Here is a 23155-nt window from a genome sequence, read left to right as displayed (position 1 = left end):
TTAGTTCAAAATTAATCTTTGATATAGACACTAGAGCATCCTGACAGGTGACATATAAATCACATATCAATCTCTTTTCTTTAGTCTACCCTTAATAGTTGTATCACTATGGTTCAAGTGTACTATTGTACAGTTGCACTTCATCATACTGACAGATGTTTTCTCCAGTAAGATGTAGTGTAGTCCTTATACGTACTGTCACATACAATAGATACTGTTCAAATGATACTTGTTTAAAAGTGAACAATTATGACTTTTTTGATACAACTCCTGTATTGATTCTCTTTGGGATTATTTAAGCTTTTAATATGTATATTCTGTTAAATAAGGCAACATCACTCAGCAGATTGGAACAGTGGGTAGGGCTTACTGACACTATTCTTCAGTGGTTCACATCCTATTTACATGATAGGGATTTCTTTATGTCAATCGGAAACCATCAGTCAGAACGAACCAAATTCACGTGTGGAGTCCCTCAAGGGTCAATTCTTGGACCACTCTTATTTAACATCTATATGCTTCCGTTAGCTCAGATAATGGAACAGTATGACATCTCCTATCACGCCTATGCAGATGACACACAACTGTACATTTCTGTGTCCCCCATATGATTATAGTCCCTTAGTCACCCTGAGCAAATGCATTCATCAAATCAATGAATGGATGTGCCAGAATTTTCTCCAGTTAAATGTGCAGAAGACAGAGGTGATCATTTTTGGGCCAAAAAAGGAAAGGTCAAAGATAAGCAGCCAACTTAGCACAATGTCACTTACAGCTACAAATCAAGTCAGAAACCTTGGCGTAATTATTGACTCAGACCTAAAATTTGATAGCCATTTAAAGTCCGTCACTAAATCCGCTTATTACCACCTAAAAAATATAACCAGAATTAAGGGGCTTCTGACAACAAGACATGGAAAAACTTATGCATGCATTCATTTTCAGCAGATTGGACTATTGCAACGGTATATTTACAGGTCTTGATAAAAAATCAGTCAGGAAGTTGCAGCTGGTACAGAATGCTGCAGCCAGAGTCCTCACAAATAAAAGGAAGCTGGACCACATTACACCAGTTTTGAAATCGCTACACTGGCTTCCAGTAAGTCAAAGGATAGACTATAAAATACTACTGCTCGTCTACAAAACACTTAATGGCCTTGGACCAAAATACATGCTTGACTTGTTAGAGTCCTATGAGACATCTAGACCCCTAAGGTCGTCTGGAACTGGTCTTCTGCATGTTCCAAGAACAAGAACCAAGCAGGGTGAGGCAGCATTTAGTTATTATGCTCCTCACCTCTGGAACAAGTTACCCGAACGTCTGAAGTATGCTCAAACTGTTAGCTCTTTTAAATCAGGGCTAAAAACGCTTTTGTTTAGCACTGCATATCTATAACTGTCTATATATTTCAATCTACCTGCTTTCTATTCCTCTTGTTTTTATCTCCATTGCTGATTTCAATTATTATTATTAGTAGTAGTTTTTGTTTTATTTTTATATTTATTTATTTATTTTTATTCTGTGATTAAATGCGATCTTTTGTCTTCGTTTCTACGTTGTGTTGATTTAAATGTGATTTTTATGATCTTCATGTGATGTAAAGCACTTTGAATTGCCTTGTGTTGAATTGTGCTATATAAATAAATTTGCCTTGCCTTGCCTTGCCTTGCCTTGCCTAGTAATGTGTTGGGTTGATTTGGATTTGCTTTAAGAAGAGAAGCAAATCATGATGAGATATTATTTTTTTGTGGTATGATTGCACTGTAAAAAAATAACCAGTTACATTTACGGTAAAATACTGTCAGCTGAGTTTGCTTACCATTAAAGAAACGGGTAAACTGTTTTTCAGTAACCTGAAAATCATCACAGCAAAAATGTAATATTGTTACTTCCTACCCGTGTTGTTTTTGGCAGCCCTTTTAATTTTCGTCTTAGTCTTTTGGACGAAAATACTTATTAGTCTTAGTCTTTTTTTAGTTATTTCAAAATGTGTTCGTCCTCGTCTAGTTTCAGCCAACGAAAACACAGATAAATTTCGTCTAGTTTTAGTCCACAATTTCTCCCCCCAAATTTTTTTTGTCTAGAAACTTCAAAAGTTTTAGTTCATGAATAAATACATAAAGATTTCCAACAATTTTGAATGAAAATTGACAGACGAGCACATAATTGCAGAGTCTGCAAGGACGTCACCATCTTCGTGACGATAATACACACTCAGCAGGAAAACAATATATTATTTTTAATTAAACTCACCTCGATACCACGAACTGTATGTACAAAGTTTTCCGAGAGATAAAGACGACACCACACTAAATACTAATGCTATGCCAATGCTATAAGTTACATTTAGTTTGTGATGATCACTCAGCACAGACCTTTAAAGGCTAAAGGAACTGGCATATCTAGCCAAGATAAGAAAACAAAACTTACAAGCGGCACCTGGCATGTGTTTCAGAAAAGGCAAATGTGGAGCCAAGAGAGGACGCCGGTGAGTAAGCGTGTATGTGGGGCTTGCAGCACGTCACATGAGTAACATGACCAAACACTGCTACGATGCATGCTAACTACACATACGATAAGAAAACGTCACACATTTTGAACTTATGACAGAAACTATGGCAGATTTTAATCTCGTTCTCGTCTCGTCAGAAGAAAACTGGCATTCGTCTCGTTGTTTTAGTCTCCCAAGACATGTTTTTAGCTCGTCGTCGTCACGTCATTGTCATGAAAAAAAAAAATGGTTCGTCGTCGAAAATTTCTGTAATTGTCATCGTTGAAAAAAACAACACTTGTCATGAAAAAAAAAATGGTTCGTCATCGAAAATTTCCTTTATTGTCATCGCTGAAACAAACAACACTGCTTCCTACACCGTAACTTAGTGGTCCCCAACCTTTTTTGAACCACGGACTGGTGTGGTATGGGCCTTTTTTCGTGTACCGCCAATGTGTGACAGAAAATTACAGTAAATATAAAATAACACGATGATGCTAAAAACGAACATTAAGTGCAGGGAAAATGTAACTCACCAAATGCTGAATCAACCTCTTTTAACAGCCATCACTACTTAAACTTGATCGCTGGCATAATTGGTTCTTCTCAATCGAGAAAGGTTTCTTGGCTTTAGCAATATGGTTCGCCATGAGTTATGATGCTCTCAGTGCATTCGTTTTTGTTTCCTCTTTTACTAGCTTTTAACCACATACAGTGTATTACAAAAGTGAGTACACCCCTCGCATTTCTGCAGATATTTAAGTATATCTTTTCATAGGACAACACTGAAAAATGACACTTTGACACAATGAAAAGTAGTCTGTGTCCAGCTTACATAATAGAGTTAATTTATTTTCCCCTCAAAATAACTCAAAATATAGCCATTAATATCCAAACCCCTGGCAACAAACGTGAGTACACCGCATAGGAACTACGTACATCCCTAAATTCCAAATTGAGTACTGCTTGTCATTTTCCCTCCAAAATGTCATGTGACTCGTTACAGGAGTGCTGTCAGTATTGCTCCAGAGAATGAAGAGGTGGGAGGTCAGCCTGTTAGCGCTCAGACCATACGCCGCACTCTACATCAAATTGGTGTGCATGGCTGTCACCCCTTGTGTCTGAAGACGGTACACAAGAAAGCCGGCAAACAGTTTGCTGAAGACATGTCAACAAAGCAAATGATTATTGGAACCATCTGATGAGACGAAGATTAATTTGTTTGGTTCCGATGGTCTCTAGCATGTGTGGCGGCGACCAGGTGAGGAGTACAAAGATAAGTGTGTCATGCCTACAGTCAAGCATGGTGGTGGGAAAGACCCCCACACCTCTTCAATCTCTGCAGCAATGCTGACAGCACTCCTGTAACGGGTCACATGACATTTTGGAGGGAAAATGACAAGCAGTACTCAATTTAGACATTTAGGGATGTACGTAGTTCCCATGCGGTGTACTCACTTTTGTTGCCAGGGGTTTGGACATTAATGGCTATATTTTGAGTTATTTTGAGGGGAAAAATGAATCAACTCTATTATATAAGCTACACACAGACTACTTTTCATTGTGTCAAGGTGTCATTTTTTTCAGTGTTGTCCCATGAAAAGATATACTTAAATATCTGCTGAAATGCAAGGGGTGTACTCACTTTTGTGATACACTGTATTATACAGAATGGACTTAAGTGTAGGCTTCTCTTACGGCCCAGCAGGTGGCCTTTTCCCCGTAAAAAAAAAAAAAAAAAAAACTGTCCAAAGATGTAGCCACCCACAGCACACAGTCAACAGCAGCTAACGTTACAGTTTACATTGACCGAAACTGGGCTGTTATAAATTTGCAAACACCCCAGTAATGGTGGCCAACATCTAGAGGGCAACGTGCACAAATCTCTACTCGAATTAGTCAATAGAGTAGAGAGGCATGTGCTAAGAGGCACAGGTCAGATTACGGTTGTTAAGAAATTATTTATTACTTCTCTGCGGCCTGGTAGCAAATGGGCCACGGACTGGTACCGGTCCCTGGCCCGGTGGTTGGGGATCACTGCTGGAAATGACATGCAACCAATCTTGATGATGGTGACATCACGTCGCAACTATTCTCGTTGCCCATTGCCCCGATTAGATTCAAACCCACGCCGTTATCTTGGCAGTCAAATGTGCTAACCAATGAGCTACTGCCAACCATTTGCAGGAAGTGTTGTGAATGTGGAATGTTAGGGAACCTTGACTGAGAGTTCAGAAGAATGTACTGGCAGTTGAAGCTAGACTGTGCTATAAACGTATAAAAGTCAGCACATCTGACTGCCAAATTGATAGTGTGAGTCCAAACTTAAGTTGGAGAAAGCGGAGAACAAGAAAGGCAACAGTGGGATGTCAGCACCATCACACCAGTTACATATACATATTTACTTTTTACAGATGTTTGATGTAAAAATAAAGTAATAATTAAAAAAAACTGTAGAGTACATAAAATATCGTGCTTCTTACAGTAGTTTGCCATGAATCTATATATTTTTTTATTTTTTTTGTCATGGTGCCTTTCCAGATTAACCCTGATGAATGTTGATGACTCCACAGTTAGGGTAGTAGGGTAGCTATAACATTGAAAAACTTACTCTGGGTGTTGTAGCTTGAGGTCACATGCTGCGACTCCTAGAAAGAAAAAAAAAAAAAGAAAAAAATACGGATGAAAGCCTTAACTAAATAAACCAGCAATGGACATAATGCATCTTACAGGGTTATAATCATTTCAGTCACACATTTAAGTCTTCATCTCCCATCTAGTTTGACCATACTGCAATTGAATTGACCTTGGCTATCTAACCACAAAATGTTTTATTTTTTTTAGATCAAGTGGTATAATATGTAATATCAATAATTTACACAGTCCTCCAGTGGAAAAAGCTGTAGCTTTGTCATGATAAGCATGTGGGCTTGTATTCAATAGTTGGATGTCAGTACTTTTCAAGGTTGGAATTTCATTAAAAGATTTTACTATACAAAGAGATACAAGCTCTTCCAGCCAAAACCGTTGAGTGTCTCAAAGATAGTCGTGCAAGTCTAAGAACACGTAGAGCTGCTTGTATTGCATTAGGGAACTGCAAATGACTGATTAAATCAGATAAGAATCCTTTGATTGTTTCAGCAATACTTGGGTAACAGGAGCACTTATGAAGGAAATGTTTCCATGCTTTGTTCAGTCAAAGTACATTGCTTCATTATGCCACAATTAATCGACAACTAATTAATTATCAACAACTGTTTTGGTAGTCGATTAACTAATGGGTTGCCAACCCTCCCAGTCAAAATGGATTGGACGTGTAGCACTGTCAATGGCACAGAAAGATGAACATTCACAGCTAGACTCCAAGTTTAATTTAATTGGACATTAATCATTGCCATTGGAAGGCAATAAGTTAATAATTTGGAGAATTGCTGACCTAAAAATTGTCCAAATCCTCTCTTCAATTTAAAAAAAAAATTATTATATGGAATATTATTATTATTTTTTTTAAAATTAAAAATTTATGTATTTATTTATTTTCATTTTTATTTAGAGTAAATGCATTCATCAAATCCATGAATATGTGCCAGAATTTTCTCCAGCTAAATGTGGAGATGACAGAAGTGATCCTTTTTGGGCCAAAAAGGGAAAGGTCAAAGATAAACACGCACCTTGGCACAATGTCACTTACAGCTACAAATCAAGTCAGAAATCTTGGCATAATTATTGATTCAGACCTAAAATGTGATACCCATCTAAAGTCTGTCACTGCTTATTACCACCTAAAAAATATAGTCAAAATTAAGGGCTTCTGACTAAACAAGACATGGAAAAACCTATGCATGCATTCATTTTCAGTAGATTGGACAATAGAAACAGTATATCCACAAGTCTTGATAAAAAAAAGTCAGTCAGGAAGCTGCAGCTAGTACAGAATGCTGCAGCCAGAGTCCTTACAAATACAAAGAAACGGGACCACATTACACCGGTTTTTAAATCATTACACTGGCTTCCAGTGAGTCAAAGGATAGACTATAAAATACTACTGCTTGTCTACAAAACACTTAATGGCCTTGGACCTATAAATACATGCTTGATTTGTTGGATCCCTATGAAGCATCTAGACCCCAAAGGTCGTCTGGAACCGATCTCCTGTATGTTCCAAGAACAAGAACCAAGCAGGGTGAGGCAGCATTTAGGTATTATGTTCCTCACCTCTGGAACAAGTTACCTGAAGGTCTGAAGAGTGCTCAAACTATTAGTTCCTTTAAATCAGGGCTAAAAATGCTTTTGTTTATCACAGCATATCCATCACTGTCTATATATTTCAAATTTCAAGCTATTTGCTTTTTATTCATTTTATGTATAATTTTATTTCATTTTTCAATTGTCTTTGAACTTTCTTTTGATTGAATGTGATTTTTATGAATCATTTTATCACTGCTCACGGACCTTCATGTGATGTAAAGAACATTGAATTGCCTTGTGTTGAATTGTGCTATACAAATAAATTTGCCTTGCCTATATACCGTATTTTTCGGACTATAAGTCGCAGTTTTTTTTCATAGTTTGGCTTGGGGTGCGACTTATACTCTGGAGCGACTTATGTGTGAAATTATTAACACTTTATTATATCATTCCAGATGTTATTTTGGTGTTTTGGAGTGACACTGATGGTTTGGTAAACTTGTTAGCATGTTCTTTATGCTATAGTTATCGGAATGAGTCTTAATAGCTATGTTACGTTAACATACCAGCCTCGTTCGCATTTCGTTATTCATGCATTGTGTAACAAGTAACATTATCATACTGTACACTTATTCAGCATGTCGTCCTCTGTTGTATTTTTATTTTAAATTGCCTTTCAAGATGACATATCTGTTCTATGTGTTGGATTTTATCAAGTAAATTTCCCCCAAGAATGCGACTTATACTCCGGTGCGACTTAAATATGTTTTGTCCTCTTCGTTGGGCATTTTAGGGCTGGTGCGACTTATACTCAGGTGCGACTTATAGTCCGAAAAATACAGTGTGTATATATTTATATTTTTTAAAAATTAAAATAAATAAATAAAAATCTCCAATTTCAGTGGTCCAGGATGATACAATATCTTTGTAATTAATCATAATGAGATATTCGAAAGTTTAGCATAGTTTTTGGTTCCAATGCACATTTAAAAGTAAAATCTGAAACACATAGTAATATAAAAGTAAATAACATGATTTATAGAGATATAATTATAGACATTATATATACACCGATTAGTCGACTCAACACAAAAATAATCAGTGATGAGTTGACTATGAAAGTAATCCTTTATGGCAGCTCTATACTGTGGCTTGCACTTCTGTTCCCATAATTTCAATTTTCACTCACAAATGTAAGAGAGTAAAAGTCATACTAACCTTGCTTGGGATGGGAAACTTGGTTTGATCTGCTTTTCCGGGAGTGTGAATGGCTGTAAGAGGGGGTGGCCAGGAGTGAGTCATTTCCTATATATAAAACAAACAGACATAAACGTGTATTATTAAGTGATGTTGACAATTATGGATAATCCCATTTGTATCTGTGGATCAAACAAAAGTATAAATCAGTAGAAACTGTGTAAATACAATTCTCACTTCAGTTCTCTCTGACAAGAGGAATTTATTTGCACAAGCAAAATTATCATCCAGCTCAGTTTTTTTTTAGAGAGGCACACATCAGTGGACTGTATTATAACTCACATTTTAAAGTGAGAAGTGTATTGGGAGTTGGCAGCACACTCAGGGATCTGAGCATGAACTAAGTGCAGAGTGTTCAGTATCCAAAATAAAAGCTGACTCCAGTTGGTTGCATTAAAAGCTAAACACAAGCACTGCAGCAGCAGCAATGTGATTTAATTACCAATCACACAGTCGCTACGTTCAATTCCAGCCTCAGTATGTGCGAACGTCAATTAACAGAATAAACATCTGATGTTTGTGTGTGCATGTGTGTGTCTGTGTTAGTTCCGTGATGCTACCAGAAAGTTTGATGCCTACGTTAAAAATCCGCTCACACGACAAAATGTACCTTTATCCGATTTGCTATGTAACGTCTTTATAATCATAACAATAATACTCAGACTTGATTTGCACTGGTGGTGGAGAGGGATTACATTAACAATGCAGTATGTTTACTATTGCATTTGTAGTGGTGTATAAATGAACTGCCTTAAATGACTGCTTTTTATGTATTAATCCCTTCTTATGTACAGTAACTAAACAATGGAAATATGTCGTAGGATGTATTGCAACTGTAATCCAATGAAAAGTATTTTGAATGATCACTAAATACGCAACATTTTGAATAATTTTCTGAGATTTACAGAATTCATATAACAGATTCTACATTTTGCCTTGTGCAGAAATAATTAGTATATAGTATAGACAACTGAATGTTTTTTTTATAATCTGTGCTGCCCTTGTGGTGTCGACACCTTATCTTGACGCCAGCAGCTTTAATTGTTTCCATGAAGCAGAGAAAATACTGTATATGTATGTCCAATATTCTATTTGTATGTGCCACTGACACTCTTATGCAAGAGCAATGATGGTTTACAGCAAGCCTGTCTGTGGTCTATCACCAAAAATACTGCTATTGTCACAGCAAAATATGTACCCAAAAAAATATATATACTGTATATTATGTTTTCAAAATGATTAGCAAATAAGAATTTTAGCTATGGTCAAATCTACTGTAAATACAAGACAATTGCACGAGTTACTATGATCCGAGTCACAAGTAAGATCCGAGTCTTACCTGTGAAGTCGAGTTGAGTCACGAAGTTATGTCAAGTCGAGTCAGAAGGTTACGTCAAGTCAAGTCTCGAAGTCAAGTTGAGAGGAGCTGAGCCACAAAGTCGTAAAGACGAGTCGTGTCAAGTCAAAGATTGAAAAGACGAGTCGTGTCAAGTCAAAAAGTTGTCGAGTTAAGTAGAGTCCCAGGTTAGTCAAGGCCTTGACCATTGTTCCCCAGCCCACCGACAAAGCACTCAAGTTTATTTTTGAGGGAAACCTTACTGCCAATGTAAGTCAACGTAAAAAACAAACAAACTATGCAGTACAGTCTGCTGGGAATTTGATCTGATTTGTGATTTCCATGATGTTCCGTGAGGGCGTGGCGAGAGCGGCCAAGGCAACCTAGCGGATCATTGGCAGGTGGTTTTTCGAGTCAGCTTGTCAGGTTTTGAGTCATTGTCTCACGCGTCAAGTCGAGTCGATTCTATTTATTTATTGCCCCACAAGTTGAGTCGAGTCTCAGACCCTCCCATCTTAAGAGGGTCAAGTCCGAGTTTTTTTTCCCTTCAAGTTCGAGTCAAGTTGAGAGTCATCAAATTTGCAACTTGAGTTGACTTGTCCCTATGACTCAAGTCCAAATGTCTGGTAAGTACTGATGAGAATCTTTCAACTTGTGTGGATTTGCATTAAAAACATGAACAGGAAACACTTTGAACATGGAGTTTATTGAACATAAAGCTTAAATTTTGGTGAGTTAATATGGTGAAAAAGTGGTTAATATTCCGAACAATAAAGTGCAATTTTTGGATTTTTTTCAGTACTTAGACAATGACAATATTTTTATGATTTTACCCTTTTTGATTGCACTGTGAGACAATCTATATGTGATTGAAGTCTAGACTTTAAGTGTTAATTTAAACAGTTTCAAAGAAATTTGCAATTTATCATTTGACAATTACAACCATTTTGTGTTACGCAGCTCTGCAGTTACTGAGATTCAGATTTAGAATTTATTTGTCATTGTCAGGATAACAAAAAAATTCAATGACTGGACCGATTGATATACTACTCAGATAGAAAGGTAGTCATTAAGATTGATGTAAGTTTTTGTTTTTGAAGGTAGTTATCTCATTGTACATCAATTTAAACACGAAACCACTCATCTGGCACATGCAGGTCAACAGTGTGAAAGTTCTACACACGATCACTGACGTAACAGCTTCATCATCGAGCACATCCATGGATGACTCATCAGATGAGTCATGTTTACGAGTCTGTTCTGTATGTGTGGGAGTTTCATCTATTTAATCAGAAACTCCATCGCGTACACTGAGTGAGTGTAGTGCACACATGTGTACGTCAGTAATCCTAATATACTTAGCCTAATATGCTATAGAGTGTGTTGCCAGGAGATTCTTTGACGTGCATATTACGAGAACAACTATATTTTGACAGACAGGGTTCCCGATTATGCATATTTTAATTATGCGTGTTTGCTTCTATAAATGTTTTCGTGAGTGATTACATCAGCCAGTCACAAATCCTCCCTCTCTCTTTCTCCCTGCATCGTGCACACACAGACCTGTATATCAAAGTGATTTGATCTTTTTGTCATCTAGTAGTCCCATTAACAATTCTTCTGTTGTCATTATACAAACCTTTGGGATATTCTATCGGTGTAAGACAAATCTTTGGGGACTCACACCTGTCTAGTGTTTTGCTACATTTGCATAAAGGTAAAATACCAGTGATACAACACCAATAGCGTACCGCATGAATGCTATTTTTAGACTGTAAAGTCGCATCGTAAAGCGGAAGTGGGACATTATAGACACTCCCTCGCATACAAACCATTATATTTCTAACAGTTTTCTCCTGGAAAAAACTCTTTTAAAAAAACGAACATGCCGATCGTGCTGATATCGAACTTGTAGAAACGATTCTGGACATTACGACATAGGAAGCATGTTTTCTTCATACGTTTCCCGAAACCAAAAATTCGGAGGAAAAAATGTAAACTTGCGCGGACGTTTAACGCCAGCAAGGTGAAGCCATTCACATTTCATTTGCAGTAAACATTTTGTTGGGTTGGCATGGTCCTTCAGAGGACAAAGAGGTAAGCCATTTTGATATTTTTTTTACTTATTTTTTAGCGTGGTGTTTTGCTGTGCTGCTTCTGTCTGACAATGAATGACCTGAAAAGAATTAAAATAGTATTTGACTGCCACTGTTACCTTTTCTGTTGTAACAAAAACAACTTTAGTAAGGGGAAAGTGTAAATAAATTATAAAATTAAGATTTGTTATGAAATAATTACAAGTGTTCGTTGGCTGTCAACGAGTAGCATTTGCGATCGCTACACAAAAATAGAAATGTAAATTGCCCAAAAGAATGGTCAGAGACGTAAGACAACCAGAGGATATAATATATAAGAAAGACAGGGCATACGGTGGTAAAGGATAGATTATTGAAACAGGAGAATGGCATTGTCAGTGGCGTAAGAAAATGGTACGGCTCAGCTTGGGTCGGCTGGTTTATTTTTTTTCCATCTTTTTCAGCCCTCGACACTCAAGCTATCTCTTTAACTGAACATTTGTATGTTCTTCCACATCTTTACCAGTGAATTTGGCACCAGGGACGTCATTTTCAGACAGAATTGGTAGGTTTAGCTCTGTAAACATCTCCTTCGTACACTATTTCTATTCATTTACTATTGGGGACAAACGGGAGCTTGCCCCCCCCCCCCCCCCTCCCCAACCTTAGCAACGTCATGAATATTCAATGTCAATGGGGTACGCCATTGACTACAATGAATGACCCAACATCTTAATTTTCTAACCATCTCAACTACCAAAATTTGACTTATCAATAAAAGCTTACAGCAACAATAATCAGCCTTTCACCAAGTTACTGAAATCAAGCTAAGTAGTAGGCAGCTCAGTAAGTTCCCACCAGCAATATCTCCTATCTATTACATTGAAGCTACCACACACTCAAATTAATTAAATAATTAAATGTGGTATTAATGCAAGAGCCTTGTTTCAAGTGGTTTCACACATTCCTTTAAGAAACTATTAAGTTAAGTAGTTAAATGAAAAATGTCCAAATGCTTCATGTAAGACTTAATAAACTATTTGAACAAGTTAAGCAATTCCTATTCAAATCTTATACATGCAGAATGTGTAACCACACTCAAAAAAACGAAACACAGTATTTATGAAAGAACCTTATTCCAATTGGTTACACACACCTGCTTTAAGTAACTATTAAGTTATGCCATTATTTAAAAAATGCCAAAATGATTTAAGTAAGCCTTAATAAACTACTTAAACAAGTTAAGCAATCCCTATTCAAACCGTTTACATGCAAAATGTGTAACCACCTTTTGTTTTCTTTCAATAGGAGTGTTAGGTTTAAATATTCATTGTGATGTTGTTAATATTCTGGTTGAGTGGGGGACCCTAGTGCAGAACATGGGCCTAGCTGGCAACTGTACCCTACTGTCGCTCTTGCAGGGGGTAACAGAGGGACTTTGCATCCCTTAAGTAAGCACAGAAGTCTTTTTTTCAACCGAACACACGCCAGCAATTTACAGACAACACTACTTACAGTCGTGGTGTCACTGCACCCTTAAGTCTTTACGCCTGCTTTGTTTTCTGACACATGCACTTAAACTGGGTGTGGCTGATTAACTCTGCTTGTACATTTAACTCTGCCAGGGGTGTCTGTTTTCAACTCACTTAACTGACACCGCCACAAGAACAATCTTAACATTGCTAGTGTTAAAACAACACCCAAATCAACACCAATCAACTCAAAAATAATTCACACCAAAAAAATCAACTTTACAAATTTTGCTGTGTACGGCAACCTCAGAAGGACAAAAGTCATACCTTTTGTGCAATCACGTTACAGATACATTAAGCATTGCTTTGTCATAAGTGTTTTAATTGACTCTCTAACATGATAAATACAACAATGGGTTCAGTAATTTGTAAAAAAGGTAATATGTATATGAAATAAAAAACACATATTTGAAATTTAATTTTATTTCATTTAATCACATTACAAATATACTAAGAAATGCTTTTTCATAAGTGTTTCAAACGACTCTCTTAAATAATTACTATTTTAATCATTAAATAATTACAACAATGGATTCAGTAAAGTGTAAAAACACAAAGCTAATGTGTATATAAAATGAAAAACACCTATTTAAAAGATATCATGCTACGTATATATTAAGTAATGCTTATTCAGAAGTGTTTTAATTTGCAGTGGTACCTCTACATACGAAATTAATTTGCTCCAGGACCTTGTTTGTAAGTGGAAATGGTCATATGTAGAGTAGGATTTTCCCATAGGAATACATTATACAGGCATGAAAATGGGTCAGGGGTTAAAAAGGTGAGAAAGGTGTGGAGGAAATATGTTCCGGCGTTCTGCCAAAATGTCCTCCGTCAGCGAAACGTGCTACTAATGTGGCGAATTTGACCATTTTCATTTTTCACATAAGGCTTAATATTCGAGTTAGCAGGGGTTTAATCAGGGCCGGAGTGGGACTCATTTTCGGCCCTGGAATTTCATGCCTCAGACCGGCCCACTCATTTAAAATTATGTCATTATGCATACACGTGTTAAGTTCAGTGTTCTCTAAAGCCGTGTACTGTAATTCTGTGTATTCCAATTCAGTGCAGGTCATGGTTGTTTAACAAGGTGGCTTTATTTTAACAAGTGCAACACAACATATTTTGAACAAATTTAAAAATGGATTTTAAAAAAAACTATATTAAATGATACATTTGAAAAATAAATTAGGCCTGTCAAATGATTAAAATTTTTGATCGAGTTAATTACAGCTTAAAAATTAATCGTAATTAATCGCAATTCAAACCATCTATAAAATATGCCATATTTTTCTGTAAATTATTGTTGGAATGGAAAGATGAGACACAAGATGGATATATACATTCAACATAAGGTACATAAGGACTGTATTTGTTTATTATAACAATAAATCAACAAGATGGCATTAACATTATTAACATTCTGTTAAAGCGATCCATGGATAGAAAGACTTGTAGTTCTTAAAAGATAAATGTTAGTACAAGTTATAGAAATTTTATATTAAAACCCCTCTTAATGTTTTCGTTTTAATAAAATTTGTAAAATTTTCAATCAAAAAATAAACTAGTAGCCCGCCATTGTTGATGTCAATAATTACTTACACAATGCTCATGGGTGCTGAAGCCTATAAAATCAGTCGCACCCAAACGCCAGCGGTGGGCGGCAAAACTCCATAAAGCACAATTAACAAGTGGGCATGTCATTGTACTGTCATTTAAATCTGTCTGAGCAGGGCATGTGCGTTAATTGCGTCAAATATTTTAACGTGATTCATTAAAAAAAATTAATTACCGCCCGTTAACGCGATAATTTTGGCAGCCCCAAAATAAATGAATAAATAAGACCTTTTCTGCAACATCAAATATTAACAAAATGAGTGCTTACAGATAAAACAAACATAGCAACATAACAATATGAAAAATAAAGAATACGTATTGCACATTGTAACAACTTCTAATGATACTATTATCCATTTTCCATTTCCACTTTAAAAACGCCACGTAATTGATTATATTAATTCTAATGTTCACTCGCTGAACGACATGGCAATCCTACCTTCCAGCTCTGCACCTGTGGTGTGTTCATTATGGCTAATGCTTGCTGCTACATATCCCTTGTGAGGTGCTACAAGAAGCCAAAGTTTCCACAATTACATATTGTCGTATCACACGGTGCAAGTTGCATTTTATTCGCCATCTGGCCTTACCACTTTCGTTGTAATCCTCTGTAGTTTGAGGCAGCAAGGTCGTTGCATGAAAAAAATTAGCTATTTTCGCGCATTTTGCCGATTCTTTCACGAGTGCTTTTCTCTTTTTAATTCTTATTTTTCAGCGCCACCCTTGCTCTTTTTATCCATCCGAGCACCGAGATAGCAGCTAATTTGGCTCAATACAGACTACAATTAGGGGGCGGAGCTGCATGCTGTATTTTTCGTCTGCACACGTGAGGATGAGTCTGGGAAAAAAAATAATACTGTTTTTTTTTTTTTTAAAGACGGCCCACAGGGACAGCGGTAACAGAATGTAAGTTATACTCAGTGACACTGTCATAAATAAATACCAAACAAAAAATGATAACAGTGTAATTTTTTTTTTTTTTTTTTAATAAAACGCGGACCGGCCCATCTGGCCGGCCGGCCCTTCTGGAATCGTCCAGAAGCTCCCGATTAGTCACTCCGGGCCTGATTAATTAGTTGAAGGAGTTGATTTCAACCACCATTGACTCTCGCTAGCTTAGCATCTCCGGAGCCCTGAAACTAACAAATAACTGGCAAACTGCACAGAATTTGTTCAAATCAACTCCAACGACTAATTAAACCCTGGCTAACTCAAAGATTAATCCTAATGTACAAAATTCTGAACTTTCCCTTTAAAATAAAGACCATTGAATATGGCCATTAAAATGTTGTCTATAAAAGTTTTAGAGCAATAAAGCAAACAACAAAAATGAATGAAATGAACAAGAATCCTTCAAAGTATTTCATAATGGGTCCAAATTATTTTTCGAACAGATCATGTGATTATAGCACCTTAGAGACAGCCGTTTGCATTGCTTAGCCAAAACTACAGCTGAGGAGGCAAGATGGATATTTAGAATCTCTTTAAACCTAAGCTTTCAAAACCTTCAACAACAACTGACCTTGAACAGAGGATTGAGCACGAGCAGTATCAAAAAGTCCTGGCTGTCGTGTTACCTGTTGTGCTGTAATTCCAAGTGGTGCTTGAATTGGATGCTTATAGCGGTCGACAGTCTTTTTGAGCCAGCGCCAAGTTCGCAGCGCACGGAGATATTTTGGTCATCTTTATTGGACAAAAATGTGAAGTAATGGCTGTGTTTCCAGTGTGCAAATGCAGCTGTTTGTAGTATATCTCCTGCCTATTTCATTGCATCCTGGCGAGGTAGCAAGGCTATGTTGTTTGGCCGCAAACTCCCAGCGCTCACAGCTCACGAATCATCGTAATACACGTGACCCGTTTTTTTCCATCCCCGATTAGAAAATGTGACATGTGATGTCACTCCCATGACTACAGTATTCTTCATTCTACATACATTATGGGGCAATAACAAAATAGAAACGCACAGGGATCAAGGAAAGTTATTTTAATCAGATTACTGATTTAGAAAAATGAACGCGTTAGATTGTTCTTTACTGAAAGACGGTAATCAGACTACAGTTACGCATTACTCACGTAACGCTTTACTGACAACACTGCTTTTATATTACCGTTAAATACACAAGCTTGACGCTACCTTAACGGAAGCTATTTTTTCACCGGACGCTCTGGCAGTGTTCAACGCAAGCTGCAATGAACGGCAGTAACTTTGTCATGCCGCAAAATATGAAAACGATCCATTACTCACCAAATTCAATATGCTGGCAAATGCATTCATCTAAAAGAAAATTGGGAGTGAGACCTCACCTCGTCCAGCGAACGTGAATTTGTGCTTAGGACAAGATCATCTGTCGCTATTAGCGATCTTTGAAGCTCTTTTTTTTTTTCCTCCCCGCATACAAACTTGTTTCTCTCTCAGCGGCTGTGATTAACCTCAGTGAAGTTGCTCTCCTAGCTAAGCCTTGTCTATCATTCGTCTTTGTAAGTTTTTAGTAACTTTGTGTATTGAATTTGAAAGGAAAATGTGTGTTTTGTTTTTGGCGAACTTTTTCATGAAGCTAAACTGTTGAAGCTACCCACACGGGGAAAAATACGATTGTACAACGTTTTAAATGTATTCATTTGGTATATTCCAGTTACCACAATTTGACAGATCAATAAATTGAAGAAATTACGCCTTGTTTGGAGTGTTTGTTTTTGGGTTTACTGGAATAGCGTCACTGACACACGCAGCATCAAACAGGGGAAGGGGTAAGCGCTGCCGTGCCAAGCCACTTCTGGCTGCATTTTCGATACATGAAAAATAACGAATACGTACTACTGTATGACGGAAAATTTTAGTGGTTTTGTAACCGCGACGTTGTCATAGCATGGTAAACCGTGAAGGTAACAGGTGTTCTGACAAATTTTGCAACCCATCAAAAATTGCTACCTTTCGGGTTTTGCGCGTTCTCAGACACATCCTACCATGTTAGCTGCACACAGCAACTGCACCCCGCGCTCTCATTGTTAACGACTTCGCCGTGTCGTTAAGTATTAATTTACGCCATTTTCGTGTTGCACATGTATGTTTATGATGTATCTACTTTAATTACCACCTTTGGATAACATTGATAGTCCAACTGAATGCAAAAGAGGGCTTTTTCAGCGCCACAAAAGCTTTGGGAGCAAAATTTTATAAGGGAGAAAATTTTGACAGAACACCGGCACATGGCTACAAGCCCCCCCCCCACCTCCCCCCCCTTAAAAGTTTTCTCCTCGGATCTACACGATTCACGTAGGTCATACTTTTTTACTTCAAAACGGCGAATTTCGCCGAAAGGTGAGAGATTTTCATGCCTGATTATAATTCCATTAATTCATTCCACAGCCCGAAAACCTACGCTAAATTTGCAATAAATATTGATGTTACTATTGCAAATATCATTTACAAAGAGCAAAACAAGTACATTATGAATAAAAATCAGAATACTAATATAATAATAGCAATAATAATAATAATAATAATACCTGTAATAATGTAAAAAACCGGGCTCTAATGTGGCAAATGTGTTTAAGTGGTGTACCTGAATGCATCGTGTGGCTGACCCGATAGTGTGAGCCATTTTAGTTTCACTTTCACTTGGTTTACTTGCCGCGGGCGGGGAACCCTAGGCACAAGTTGATGGAATAAATGATTAGAAACCTGACGAAGCTGGCAATTTTTTTTGGCGATGTTACCACAATAATAATTGCCACCTTAACTTATTAAGACTGGCCAACAGAGGAGGACAGTCATAGACCGTCTACGGCTGTATTGTTGAGCGAGCCATATAACGGATGCGCCCCCCACGCTCATATTTTTTTATCATACAGTATCTATCTGTATGTCAATGGTAATGGTAATGGCAAGAATCACCTTTATTCCTTTTTTTTCACCACCTGCACTAACATTGTTGGAACCCATGTGATTTCTCTCACAAGAAAATATACCATGCGTCCGTCTTGTGGGAAAACAAAGAAACTGCAGAGCTGTTGTATTTAGAGCATTTTGTCGGATGTAGAAACAAATGGATCGAGTATTGAAGTGATCGTACAGTATGTCGAGGGACCACTGTACTCTCCTACATGATGAATACAACAATGGATTCAGTAATGTGCAAAAAGACAAAACTGATGTGTACATACATACTATTTAAAAATTAAAATTGTGCATGTGCATTTTTTTGAGAGTACATACTAAACTTTTAAGAGTGATGATAGGTAAATGTTCATGAGTACACTACATTATCTGATCAGACAGCTTAAGGTGAATGAAATTATTCATCATTAACTATAAACAATTTATCCAGTGTGTCTAAAAGGATATACTTTAAACATTTGAGCTGTGCATGAATCAGTGGTGAATAAAAATGGCAATAAAGAGGGTATGAAAAAGTGATGAATTAATAAAACTTTCTGACTCAAATCAGAACAAAATGTACTGTTACATGTCTGACGGGCTGCAAAATGCTGATGGATTGTCAGTAAACGTACAATAATGAATTTACAACGACTAAATGGCCAATGTACAGCATGGAGTCTTGTAAAGTAAGCCATTTTAAACTTAAAAACAAAAAAACGACAACAATAATAAAAATCTGTTGGTTAAAGCACAAGGCAAAACCAACCCAAAAATACTCTGGGTAAAAAGAGTGAACATGAGGATTTATTAATATTATTATTATATCTATTAATATATGTAGAATCGCACTGAAGTTACCATTTGATTGAATTAAATATTAATTTATTTTAGTTTTTTTCCCTGCATAAGTTGAAGGAATAACTTCTTGAATTCCTTCAAATGTCATTCTTTTTTGCCCGAGCAAAAATGGAATCTTTCGTATTATGGCATGAATAAATTTAAGTATTAGGGCTGTCAAATGATTAAAATTTTTAATCGAGTTAATCACAGCTTAAAAATTAATTAATCGTAATTCATCGCAATTCAAAACATCTATAAAATATGCCATATTTTTCTGTAAATTATTGTTGGAATGGAAAGATAAGACACAAGACGGATATATACACTCAACATACTGTACATAAGTACTGTATTTGTTTATTATAACAATAAATCAACAATATGGCATTAACATTATAAACATTTTGTTAAAGCGATCCATGGATAGAAAGACTTGTAGTTCTTAAAAGATAAATGTTAGCACAAGTTATAGAACTTTTATATTAAAACCCCTCTTAATGTTTTGGTTTTAATAAAAAAATTTAAATTTTCAATCAAAAAATAAACTAGCAGCTCGCCATTGTTCATGGTGCTGAAACCCATAAACTCAGTCGCACCCAAGTGCCAGCAGAGGGCGACAAAACACAAGTAACACGTGGACATGACACTGTGGTGTCATTTTAATCTGTTTGAGCGGGGCATGTGCGTTAAATGCGTCAAATATTTAAACGTGATTAATTTAAAAAATTAATTACCGCCCGTTAACACGATAATTTTGACAGCCCTATTAAATATAGAAAAAGTCAAGGAACAATTGTTATTACGTTAATATTCTTTGTTTTGTTCTATGTTAACATTTTAATGCCCTACAGGCCATTGTAATTAGATGATGTTGTTGAGCTGAATAGGAATACAGCTCAGAAATGTTTTGTATTATCGTGAGATGTAAAACAGGTGACACAAGAGCACACTGGGTTGCAGATTTGATTTTGAGAGTTTTTCTGTGTAGTTCGTCTTTCTTCCTCTAATATTCTAAAAGCTTAGGTTAGTTAAAGACATGAAACTGATGTGGATTAGAGATGATTGGTAATATCTCCAGAGGTGCTGTGCAATGGGCTGTTGACCAGCCCAAGATGTACATCACCCTTCAACATAAAGCACCTCACCTATAACTCTACTCCGGACAAGTGATACAGAAAATGGATCAACACCTTGACGGATGAATCGATTTAACACTCAAATCAACAATGTTTTTGTGCCATCTAACCTATTGCAGTGAAAGAACAGACGAAACACCTGCTGGCCTTCCTAAGTCACTATTTGAACTTTGCTGATCTTTCCACTTGACACTCCTAAAAACTACAGATTGAATTCAACAGTGCACCAATTTTATTGACATAAGGCTTCTCATGCAGCTCTCAGCACACGATCTGTCACACAGGCTGTTGACCAGCATATTGATTTGTGAGAGGAGAGGTGAATGACAGAGGGCAGAGAGCGATGAACGGGCACACAAAGAGAGCATCACCAGAGAAGGGATGGAGACAATTCCAGTGATGGGTGACAGAGGAAAGTGAGCGATAAGTTGATATCCCATTATATGCTATTCTGCCTTGACAGCTTCAACTATCCTCATTGGTGAAGTGATGGCTTTACAGTACTCTCACCTTCTGTTGGGAAAAGGAAACCACAAATGGAAAATAAAGAAGGGTGCTGAGCGTTTGGGATATTCAATGTAATTTTGACATGTAATGCTAATAGCGAGAGATTTCTGCACGTGATTTAAAAAATAGAACGAAAGCTCTATTATCATAAATACAGTATATATTCATCTTTTGCTCCAAGCAGTAACCCATTCACTCCCATTGACAGGAATGGACATCAAATCCATTTGAACTGGGTTGGCTGACATTGAGTGATCATATTTCAATGCCAATGACGGCATGAGCCGCCCAGGGGTCGCGTTAACCGGAAATTTTCCGTCGTTGACCGTTTTTTTAAAACGGTGACGGAAAAAACTGAAGTCCGTCCGTCATTTTGACAGGTTGCAATTTACACCCCAGACCACAGGGTGGCGAGTTAGCATATTAATTAACTATTGTCTCTCTTAATGCATGACGTCGTTGGCTATTCTGTCAGAATATTGTAGCGTCACCGGGGTCTGGCGGCGGCACCGTGATTGACACATCAACGCGAGGTTCTTATTGGTGCACCCGGTGTGCCAGTGCGTCATCCAATTGATGGACAAGATTGCCGCCTGTGTATAGACCCCAATCACATGACGTCACAACTCCGCCCCCCTGACCGGAGCCGCCATATTGTGTGTCAGGTCGTCATGTTTACACATTACCGCTACGTACATGCCTCCTATTACGGCGTATTTTTCTGCTCGTTAATATTAATAATCAAAATGGTGGAGGCGTGTGTTGCTGTAACAGAGAAGATAGACGGAGAGACTTGAAGTTCTACCGTATTCTGAGAGACCCGAAGATGAGAGCTAGATGGACTGCTGTAATTCGACAAGAAATCTGGGCACCAAACGATCACCACAGACTATGTAGTAGTCTTTTTATATCTGGTAAGATGCATTTAATATATATTTAGAAGATTTTGGGCTGACAACCACAATTAAGATCATTGTGTGACGTTGGTGATTGGGGTCTATATCGTTGCCTCTTTTTCTTTGGGGGCGGAGTTGTTGGCGGTAAGCAGAGTAAAAAAGGGAGAAAAATACCATGACTTCCGTGTCTAATTTTTCGCCGCCAAGCAAGCGTTACAATATTAATTAAAAATGAATGAAAACTAAATACTATTGAATATGTCATCATTATCATTTTAAAAATTTAAGTGACGGGTAAAAATAGACTATGACCGGATTTTTATGACCCTGTCAGTCAAAATGACAGACAACGAAAAGCCGCCTAATCCAATTTCACTCAGGGGTTGGCCCTCCCAGTCAAAATGGATTGGATGTGTAGCGCTGTCATTTGCAACTAATGAGTTAAAATCCTGGCTATAATCTATCTACCTTCAGAGACAAAAAACATTTACAAGCGAACTTAAAACAGCTGAGGTTCACTGCAATTACTCTCTGCATGTGTGTTTGTGTTTACAACATACCCGTAAAATCTCTTCCACACAGCTGGAGTCATTTGGAAGACTGACCTGCAGAAAACAAACACAAGACAATGAAACTGTCACTATGAATAGAAATGCAACAAAAGGAACATCTGTTGAAGAATGCAATTGCACATCTTAGTATCCATATATTTTATTTGATCTGTTCTACCTATTACAGAGTCTAACCAGGACCTGGAGCTTTAGTATCCCAAAACCAGCTGCAAATGTTAGCTATGCAAAACATTATAATTAGGATTGAATTTGATAGGACTCTAGTGTTTATGGCATTTAGAGCTAACACGCCTGTTCATAATCACAACTTGGGTGATTACAATTCCCTCAATTCTCAGGTACGTATATTCAAGATGCCCTTACCATTAATATTTCTGACTAAAGTTACGAGCAATGTCACCTGTACCTGCTGTTCAAATAAAACTTAACTCATTTATTATTGGTGGTGCACTGTAGATGCGATTTTCATGACATTACGATACAATATCAATTCTATGGACAAACAATACAATATTTACCGATATTACAAAGCCAGTAATGATTCGACTCGACTAAAGGGCACTGGATCGATTTAAAACAGTATTATGAACACAATTTACAATCAGTTGCATTTCACCTAAAGCAATAAAAATAAAAAGCAATTTCAGCATCAACCAGGGATTTAGAAGCCTGGTGGGTCGCCAGGTTTCTCTTGCCCCGCTAGGTATATAATGGTGCTACAAAAAAAAGCTGTAAAAGGTATACATATTTAAATTGCATTTCAATCACATCTGGTGAAATGATTGCAAGCGCAATGGCGACATCATATGGTCAATATGTGAAATATG

General features: G+C 37.1%; 1 protein-coding gene across 4 annotated transcripts in view; it reads right to left on the bottom strand.

Moving 5' to 3' along the window:
• Positions 1–23155, bottom strand: part of aff2 (AF4/FMR2 family, member 2) — a 263824-nt gene that overhangs the window by 93675 nt on the left and 146994 nt on the right. For all 4 annotated transcript variants that reach the window (XM_057849436.1, XM_057849435.1, XM_057849438.1 and 1 more), the window contains 3 exons: positions 22317–22361; positions 7899–7985; positions 5104–5140 (listed from right to left, as the gene is read on the bottom strand). In XM_057849436.1, the coding sequence (XP_057705419.1) occupies positions 5104–5140; positions 7899–7985; positions 22317–22361 (169 nt within the window). The remainder of the gene's footprint in view (positions 1–5103; positions 5141–7898; positions 7986–22316; positions 22362–23155) is intronic.

This window comes from Corythoichthys intestinalis, chromosome 11 (assembly GCF_030265065.1).
Source record: "Corythoichthys intestinalis isolate RoL2023-P3 chromosome 11, ASM3026506v1, whole genome shotgun sequence".
Classification (NCBI taxonomy): Eukaryota; Metazoa; Chordata; class Actinopteri; order Syngnathiformes; family Syngnathidae; genus Corythoichthys; species Corythoichthys intestinalis.
Note: the sequence above shows the minus strand (reverse complement) of the source record. Positions and strands in the feature narration are given on the sequence as shown.